The sequence below is a fragment of the Cebus imitator genome, unplaced genomic scaffold, assembly GCF_001604975.1.
Source record: "Cebus imitator isolate Cc_AM_T3 unplaced genomic scaffold, Cebus_imitator-1.0 Scaffold18, whole genome shotgun sequence".
Classification (NCBI taxonomy): Eukaryota; Metazoa; Chordata; class Mammalia; order Primates; family Cebidae; genus Cebus; species Cebus imitator.
The window spans coordinates 13,185,976-13,196,208 of record NW_016107333.1 but is presented as its reverse complement, the minus strand read 5'-3'; the positions used below and the strand labels follow the sequence as shown (position 1 = coordinate 13,196,208).

The following is a 10,233-nucleotide window of genomic DNA, read 5'->3' as shown; positions in this document are numbered from 1 at the left end:
CTCTGTTTCAAAAAAAAAAAAAAAAAAGCAAATCAAATTCAATTGCACATTAAAAGAAATACACCATGGCTTAGTGGGATTTATTCGTGAAATTCAAAGATGGTTCAACATATGAAAACAGATTAACAGAATGAAGAAAAATAACCACATGACCATCTGAATAGGTGCGAAAAAAGCATCTGAAAAAATTCAATGAACAAACTAAGAACAGAAGTAAAACACCTCAATATAATAAGAAAAGCCATCTACGAAAAACCTACAGCTAACATCATACTCAATGATGAAAGATTGAAAGCTTTCCTCTAAGATCACAAACAAAGCAAGGAAGACTATCCACTTTTGCTGGTTTTACTCAACATAGGTCAGAACAATCAGGCAAGAAAAGAATAAAAAGGCATCTAATTGGGAAGAAAGTAAAACTATCTTTGTTCACAGATTACACGATCTTACCTGTGGAAAACCCTAAAGATTCCACACAAAAGAAGTGTCAGAATAAATGCATTCAACCAAGTACAGGATACAAAATCAAAACATAAAAATCAGTTGCATTTCTACATACTAACAATGGGCATTCTGAAAAGGAAATTACAAAAATAATTCCATTAACAACAGCTCAAAAAAAAAAAATTAGGAATTAACCAAGAAGGTGAAAGGCATACAATGAAAACTACAAAACGTTGTTGAAATAAATTAAAGACATAAATGGTAACACATCCGATATGGTTTGACTCTGTGTCTTCCCCCAAATCTCATTTCAAATTGTAATCGCCATGTGTCAAGGGAGGGAGGTGACAGGATCATGAGGATGGTTCCCCCATGTTGGTCTCATAATAGAAGTTCTCACAAGACCTGATAGTTTTATAAGCACCTAACATTTCCTCTCTTGCAGTTCTCTCTCCTGCTGCCTTGTGAAGAAGGTCCTTGTTTCCTCTTTGCCTTTCACCTCGATTCTAAGTTTCCTAAGGCCTCCCCAGCCATGTGGAACTGTGAATAACTAAACTTCTTTCCTTTATGAATTACCCAGTCTCAGGTATTTCTTTATAGCAGTATGAAAATGGACTAATACAACATCTCATGTCTATGGATTAGAAGACTTATTGTTAAAATATCAATACCATCTGAAGCCATTTACACATTCAACACAATCCCTATCAAAATCCACTGGGTGGTTTTTGCAGGAAAAAAAAGAAAGATCCTAAATTTATATGGAATCCCAGGACATCCTAGATAGCCAAACAATTTTGAAAAAGAACAAAGATGGAGAATTTACACTTTTCAATTTCAAAACTTACTATAATGCTATAGTAATCAAAACAATATGGACATCATGCACAGTAGTTAACGCCTATAATCCCAGCACTCTGGGAGGCTGAGGCGGGAAGGCTGCTTGAGATCAGTTCAAGGCCAACCTGGGCAACACAGTGAGACTTGTCTCTATAAAAAATAAAATTGCTGGGTATGGTGGCACGAACCTGTAGTCCCAACTACTCAGGAGGATGAGGTATGAGAATTGCTTAGGCCCAGAAGGTATAGGCTGCAGTGAGTCAAGATCATCGCACTGTAATCCAGCCTGGGTAACAGAGCAAGACCCTGTCTCAAAACCAAAACCAAAGCAAACCAAAAAAACCCAAACCCAGTGTGGTACTAGCATAAAGACAGACATGTAAACTCATAAAATAAAATGAAGAGCTCAGAAATAAACCCTTACTTACAAAGACAAATGATTCCTTTTTTTTTTTTTTGGACAGGGTCACCCAGGATGGAATACAGTGGTGTAATCTTGGCTCACTGCAACCTCAATTGCCCTGGGCTCACATGATCCTCCTACCAGAGCCTCCTGAGTAGCTGGGACCACAAGGGTGCACCATTACACCTGGCTAATTTGTTTAATTTTTTGTAGAGATGGGGTCTTGCTATCTTGCTCAGGCTGGTCTTTAACTCCTGAGCTAGTGATTCTCCTACCTCGGCCTCCCAAAAGTGCTAAGATTACATGCATGAGCCACTGTGCCTGGCCCAGATGAGCTTTAACAAGGGTGTCAAGACCATTCAGTAGCAAAAGAACAGTCTTAACAAATGGTGCTGAGAAAACTAGACATGCACACACAAAATACTGAATATGGACCCTCAACACCATATAAAAAAATTAACTCAAAATGGACCAAAGACCTAAGTTTAAGACCTGAAACTATAAATACCTTAAAAGGAAATAGAGTAAAAGCTTTATGACATTAGATTTAGCAATGATTTATTGGATATGACACCAAAGGCACAGGCAACAAAAGAAAAAATAGACAAACCGGACATCATAAAAATCTAAACATTTTATCCTTCAAAACACAGTATCTGGAGTAAAAAGGCAACCCAGAAAATGACAAAAAAATTTTCAAATAATATATCTGATACAGGATTAATATCCAGAATCTATACAGAATTCCTAAAACTCAACAACAAATGACTCAATTCAAAAATAGGCAAAGAGCTGGGTACAGTGGCTCATGCCTGTAATCCCAGCACTGTGGGACGCTGAGGTGAGGGGATGGCTTGAGCCCAGGAATTCAAGACCTACCTGGGTAACATAGCAAGACTCCCGCAATCTCTACTTTTTTAATTAAAAAAAAAAATGAAAATGGGCAAAAAACTTGAATGGAAATTTCTCAAAAGATACAAAAAACTACCCAGAAAATAGTGTTAGTGATGAAATGGAAAAATTGGAACCCTTCCTTTTGTACTGTTGGTGGGAATGTAAAATGGTACAGCCGTCGTGGAAAGCAGTATAGAAGATACTCAAAAAGTTTTAAAAAATGTAATTACCAGCTGATTCAACAAATCCACTTCTGAATATATCCAAAAGAATTGAAAACAGATCTTGAAGAGATATTTGTACACCCATATTCATAGCAGCAATATTCACAATGCTAACACATGGGAGCAATCCAAGTGTCCATCAATGGATGAATGGATAAGCAAAAATGTGGTATATAAAAATGTGTTGTTTGTAGCATATGTCAGAATTTACTTCCTTAATTATGACATATGCTACAACATAGGTGAACCTTGAGTACATTGTGCTAAGTGAAATAAACCAGTCACAAAATCACAAATACTACATGACATATTTAAAACCATATATAGTAGAATGGTGGTTGCCAAGGTAGGGGGAGAAGAGGAAATTGGGAGTTATTGTTTAATGAGGACTGAGTTTTCAGTTTTACAACATAAAAAGAGTAAACAGAGATGAATGGTAATGATGGTTGCACAATATTATAAGTTTACTTAATACCAATGAACAACATACTGAAAAATGGCTGGGTGTGGATGGCTCACACCTGTAATCCCAGCACTTTGAGAGGTCGAGGCAGGCAGATCACAAGGTCAGGAGTTCGAGACCAGCCTGGCTAATATGGTGAAATCCCGTCTCTACTACAAATACAAAAATTAGCCAGACATGGTGGCAGGCACCTGTAGTCCCAGCTACTCAGGAGGCTGAGGCAGGAGAATCGCTTGAACCCAGGGGGCGGAGGTTGCAGTGAGCCAAAATTGCACCACTGTGCTCCAGCCTGGGCAAAGACAGACTCCATCTCAAAAAAAAAAAAAAAAAAAAAAAAAAAGAAAAAAAAAAAGAAATGTCTATTTTAATTGCAACCCCCACCAAAAAAAAAAAAAAAAAACTGCGTAGAGAAAAGCTGGGCTGTACCAGGACTTGGTGGAAAAAGAGGAATGAATCCATTTGAATCAGGTGAGCACAGATGATTTTGGTGGCAGTGAAAATACTCTATATGATACTATAATGGTAGATGCATGTCATTATATATTTAAAACCCCTTAGAATGCATAATACTGAGAATGAACCCTAATGAACTTTGAACAATTATGATGTGGTCAATGTTGGTTCAAGTGATTTTAACAAATATACCTATGTGGTAGGGATGCTGACAACAGAGGAAGTTGGGGAGGGGAGGGTATATGGGAAATCTCTGCACTTTCTGCTCAATTTTGCTGCCAACTTAAAATTGTTCTAAAAAACAACACACATACACACAAATAATCATTGCCAACTGACAGACAAATATAGATCCAAATTCTGTTTTAATAAATTTTAGCAGGGGAAAAACAAAACACCTTTGGTACACTATAATACAATTACTTGCTTAAAACCACAGAGCAATGGATTGGTTTTGTTCGTCTTAATTACTCAAAGACCTTAAACAGGCCTTAAAAGTACTTAAATGCTGTAAGTGTTTAAAAGACCTTAAAGTGCTCAAAATATGTGAATGAAATGGTGCTTACAGATCACATACCTTTATTCCAGTGTTAGTAGCATCTTTTACAGCTTTTAATAATGCATCATATTTGGGATTAAAAGTGACGGTAAAAGCACAGTCAATAATCCTACCTGAAAGAGAAAATTCCTCTTTTAATTATACTTATCAGCTAGTCAATTTATCCACTTTATAGCATTTATTCTATTAATCTTGCAGGTTTAACAGAAAAATAGAATGAAGGCTCAAATAAAGGCTGTACTCCAAATACCCAGAGATTATTCATAATCAAAGAGACAAAAAGTAGAAGTATACAAATAATTCAGAATAAAAAGGAATAACTACAGAGTTAGTATGTATTACTCCAAGACAGCATCAATTCAGTGCTCACCCTGGCAGTTATACAAACATATAAACAGAAACAAAACGAATGCAAGAAAAGACTAGGGAAATGAGGAATAGCAACACAGGGCAGAGAAAGTATACAGGGCTCTGAATATAGTACTTTCTAACGTAGTGAAACCTTAGCTAAGTATTTAATCTAAGCTTGCTTTCTCGCTTGTAAGTGAGATAACGAGGTGCTTACCTGATCGGGTTTTGGAGACAATTTGGAAAGCAAACATGTATATGAAGGCTGATAAACTTAAATATACTAAATAAACGTTATTATTTGAATAAAAGAGGTATGAAACAATGACCTGAATGAAGAAAGGGAAGATAATGTCTTCCATGCCTTGATACAAAGGGTAATAAACCTCAACTACCTAATAGTTTTCATTTCATTCCACTTTAGCAATATGCTTTCAAGTAAATCTCACAACTGCTTCTCTCTCCTTATAACTGCACTACATTTTTCTTTAAAATCTGCCTCAACACACCTTTACTAATGAAGTGAGGAAGCAAGAACAAAATTTGGGAGTTCAGTATTTATTTATCACTCCATTTAACAGAAATAAAAACTAGAGTTTTCAGGAGGAGGCTGGGGTAGTAATTTCTGCAAGAATTTACCACTTATATGTGTTCCAAAGTCTATTTTACAGATGTCATCATACTGTAATACTGTTGTGTCACCGGCATTGGGAGTATAATGGGCAGCACAATTATTGAGAGAACATCCAGTAGGAAATGCCAGGCCTGCATTTAATCCATTCTCTTTTATTAGCTTGCGTGAACAGTCTTCCAACTTTTCACTAAAACAAAAAAAAAAAGGGAATGTGTTTAATTTTTTATTCTTACTCTTATATATTAAAACTATATAGCTCATCACATCCTGAAAGTTAACAAAAAACCTTAAATACTTTCTGAGAATGATCTGAGCACTTTCTGAATATAAATAACAGTTCTCTGATGCTATGAAAACAGCTCATTTTTAGAAGACAAGGAATTTGCTTCCGCCAGAAACTCAGAAAAAACTCAATCCACTTTTAACTAAATTTACTAGAAAATAAGAGTCTAATTTAGACCAATTTAAATGCTGATCTTACTTGTTCATGTTGCATATTTTTTAAATTGTAGGAATCAGAGAATTACATGTTACACTAATCATTTCTTAAAAGGAAAAACTAGAGAAATAATTACTTTGTCTTACTGCATTAACATCATGTTCCGTATTTAAGCAAATGCTCCAGTAATTTTGTATTTCTTAGTATGAATTATTAGATAGCAAAATAACAGATTTCCAGATGGAAAATAAGAATCAGTAATGACTACATAAGCACAAAACCGGGTGGCTGGAGTGCCAGTGGGTACTCCCCTCCATGGTTTTCTCATAGTGACACTACAATAATGTAGAAGACATTTCTATAACCTTTACTTAAAGATTTAGCAAAGTGGTAAGGAAAGCCAAACATTACAATTGGTGAGTTAGTACTTATCAAATTGTTTTAAAATCATGTTCTTACAAAAAAGTATTCCTTTTACCAGATTTCTATCATTGTCATCCCAGGCTTGATCCAGCTCATCACGTATTTTCTAACTTGTCGATGTGCTTCTGCAGCTTCTCGAAAATCATTCCAAATCTCTTCACTAGCCTGATCTAATGCTTTCTTTTCTTCACTTGTAGTTCTCCAGGCAGCTGTTCGCCTTTAGAGTGGGCATAGAGTACTATTAGTCATTAAGACAGCAGAACAAGCATAAAAGCTGAGGGAGATAAAACTATACTAAGTAATGAGACAGTTCAAATAAAAATACATTACATACTCAGCTTATGTCAACAAAGTTTCTGAAATGCAAAAAGTCAAACACTTGCAACCAGCCCAAATGAAGTTAAAACCTTTTTAAGACTCGTAAGGGAGGAAAAATATCCGGTGATACTTCATTCATAGTCAGAGGAACTAATACCCTGACAACACAAAAAGATAACAAAAGAATCAGAACAGTCTGACAAGTGTCCTAGAATCAGAGTAGGTAGGAAGAAGTCAATCTTCCACTTGAGGTCATAAGTGCTTTAGACTTCAAAGGAGCTTTGCCAACAGGGTGAATACTAATCCAAGAAACTGACCTGAAAATCTGCATATACTTCCTCAAAACACATATTATATGCTTCTGTAGGGTTTTTCTAATTGTTTGTGTATATAATACATAAGAGGTGTTCTTCCTTGAGAGACATGGCTCAAATTTTAAAACTGCCAGTGCTAACAAATTTCTTTTTGTTTTAAAAGATAGGGTCTCAGCTGGGGGCAGTGGCTCAGACCTGTAATCCCAGCACTTTGGGAGGCCGAGGCAAGTGGATCACCTGAGGTCAGGTGTTTGAGACCAGCCGGGCCAACGTGGTGAAACTCCATCTCTACTAAAAATACAAATATTAGCCGGGCATGGTGGCAAGCACCTGCAGTTCCAGCTACTCCGGAGGCTGAGGCAGGAGAATCGCTTGAGCCTGGTGGAAGCTGCAGTGAGCTGACATCGCATCACTTCACTCCAGCCTGGGCTTAAGAGTGAAACTCTGTCTCGAGGCGGGGGAGAGAAGAGACAAAGAATCAGGGTCTCACTCTGTCACCCAGGCAGATGCAGTGATGGGATCATACCTCACTGCATCCTCAAACTCCTAGGTTTCTTCTGCCTCAACTTCTCAAGCAGCTGGGAATAAACAGGTGCATACCACCACACCTAGCTAACCTTAAAAAAATTTTTTTTTCAAGAGATGAGGTCTTGCTATTGTTGTCCAGGCTGATCTTGAACTCCTGGCCTTAAGTGATCCTCCTGCCTCAGCCTCCCAAGTGGCTGAGGTTACAGGCATTAGCCACCCCACCTGACAGTTTTTTTTGTTTTGTTTTGTTTTGTTTTGACAGAGTTTCACTCTTGTTACCCAGACTGGAGTGCAATGGCTCACGATCTCGGCTCACCGCAACCTCCGCCTCCTGGGTTCAGGTAATTCTCCTGCCTCAACCTCCTGAGTAGCTGGGATTACAGGCACGTGCCACCATGCCCAGCTGATTTTTTGTATTTTTAGTAGAGACAGGTTTCACCGTGTTGACCAGGATGGTCTTGATCTCTTGACCTTGTGATCCACCTGCCTCGGCCCCCGCAAAGTGCTGGGATTACAGGAGTGAGCCACCACGCCCGGCCCTGTTGTTTTTTTTTTTTTGAGATGGAATCTCGCTCTGTCATCCAGGCTGGAGTGCAGTGACACAATCCTGGCATTCTGCAATCTCTGCCTCCTGGGTTCAAGCAATTCTCCTGTCTCAGCCTCCTGAGTAGTTGAGATTACAGACGTGCTAGCGCATGCCTGGCTAATTTTTGTATTTTTACTAGATACAGGGTTTCACCATGCTGGCCAAGCTGGTCTTGAACTCCTGACCTCGTGATCCACCTGCCTTGGCCTCTCAAAGTGTTGGGATTACAGGCATGAGCCACTGAGAATTTTTTATTCAGTATCTGGGAATGAGATCCATGACTCCCTGTAAGTAGGAAAAACATTAACTGCTTTAAAATTATTCTTTTTTTTTATCTGTTACAATTTTCTGACATTCTTAAATACTGAATACACAGTTTGCAACTTAGTGATCACGGAGTATAAATTACACAAGTATAAATGTGATACCTTCCAGGAATTACTCCTATTTGCCTCCCCTGCTGTCTGTTTTGTAAATAAAATTTTATTGCAACATGTGCCCACTCATTTATGTACTGTCTATAGCTATTTATTTTTTTTTTTTGGATTTAAAAAAAAAGAAGGGGAATGCGAGGGCGGCCGCCGGGCCGGACCCGCTCTATAGCTATTTTCATGCTACAATGGCAAAGCTAAGTAACACTCAAGGCCTAAAATATTTACTATATGCCCTTTGAAGAAAAAGTTCAGTCAACTCTGTCCTAAACTACAGACCCTGAGCAGGGTGGGAGGATCATTTGAGGCTAATAGTTCAAGACTAATCTGGGCAACACAGGAAGACTCTGTCTCTACCAAAAAATTAGCTGGGCATAGCCAGGCACAGTGGCTCATGCCTGTAATCCTAGCACTTCAGGAGGTCAAGGGGGGCAGATCACGAGGTCAAGAGTTCAAGACCAGCCTGACCAAGATGGTGAAATCCTGTCTCTACTAAAAATACAAAAATTAGCTAGGCATGATGGTGCATGCTTGTAGTCACAGCTACTTGGGAAGCTGAGGCAGGAGGATCACTTAAACCTAGGAGGCGGAGGTTACAGTGAGCCGAGATCATGCCACTGCACTCCAGCCTGGGCAACAAACAGAGTGAGACTCCATCTCAAACAAACAAAAAAAATTAGCTGGGCATTATGGCTCATGCCTTGTAATCCCAGCTACTCAGGAATCTGAGGCAAGAGGATCACTTGAGCCCAGAAGTTCAAGGACACAGTGAGCTATGATCATACCACTAAACCCCAGCCTGGGCAACAGACCAAGTCCCTGTCTCTAAAATCATACAATCGGTCAGGCATGGTAACTCACGCCTGTAATCACAGTACTTTACGAGGCCAAGGTGGGCAGATCACAAGGTTAGGAGATCGAGATCATCTTGGCTAGCATGGTGAAACCCCATCTCTACTAAAAATACAAAAAAATTAGCTGGGCACAGTGGTGTGCCCCTGTAATCCCAGCTAGTCAGGAGGCTGAGGCAGAAGAATCGCTTGAACCCAGGAGACAGAGGTTGCAGTGAGCCAAGATCACGCCACTGCACTCCAGCCTGGGCAACAGAGTGAGACTCTGTCTCAAAAAAATAAATAAATAAAATAAAAAATAAAAATAAATAATACAGTAAAAAGAAATGGGATTAAAGAAATCCTTTGCTCAAAGTCTTGAGTTCAAATTGAAAGTTATTAACAACAAGAGAAACTCAGTGTCAGGGTCTATTAATTCCAGACCCCCTAAAAACAAAGAATATTATTTTCCCACATTTGATCTTATTTTGCTCTTGCTCAGTCAGTTAAACAAAAGTATAGAAATTAAAGCCAGGCAGAGTGGTTTACTCTAATAATCCCAACAATTTGGAGGGCCAAGGTGGGAGGATTGCATGAGGCCAACAGTTCGAGACAATCCAGGGTGACACAGTGAAGCCCTGTCTCTACCAAAAATAAATAAATATATGTATGTATATGTATATACACGATACTCCAGGTGCAGTGGCTCATGCCTATAATCCCAGACATTTGGTAGGCTGAGGCAGGAGGACTGTTTGAGCCCAGAAGTTCAAGATCAGCCTAGGTAACACAGAAAGACTCCATCTCTATAAAAAGAAAAAAACTTTGGCCAGGCAAGGTGGCACAAGCCTGCAGTCCCAGCTATTCAGGAGATGGGTGGGAGAACCCAGAGGTCAAGGCTGAACTGAGTTATGATCTCTCCATTGCACTCCAGTCTGGGTGACAGAAAATTAGCTGGGCATGACAGTACACACCTGTAGTCCCAGCTACCTGCGAGGCTGAGGCATAAGAACTGCTTGAGCCTGGACGGCAGAGGTTGTAGTAAGCCAAGATTGCACCACTGCACTCCAGCCTGGGCAACAGAATGAGACTCTGTCTCAAA

At 39.1% G+C, this 10,233-nt stretch overlaps 1 protein-coding gene across 2 annotated transcripts in view; it reads right to left on the bottom strand.

The window, feature by feature from the left end:
- METAP2 (methionyl aminopeptidase 2) overlaps positions 1 to 10,233 on the bottom strand; it is a 39,791-nt gene that overhangs the window by 13,359 nt on the left and 16,199 nt on the right. For both annotated transcript variants that reach the window (XM_017516034.2, XM_017516039.2), the window contains exons 5-7: positions 6,180 to 6,341; positions 5,268 to 5,449; positions 4,299 to 4,393 (exon numbers count right to left, since the gene is read on the bottom strand). In XM_017516034.2, the coding sequence (XP_017371523.1) occupies positions 4,299 to 4,393; positions 5,268 to 5,449; positions 6,180 to 6,341 (439 nt within the window). The remainder of the gene's footprint in view (positions 1 to 4,298; positions 4,394 to 5,267; positions 5,450 to 6,179; positions 6,342 to 10,233) is intronic.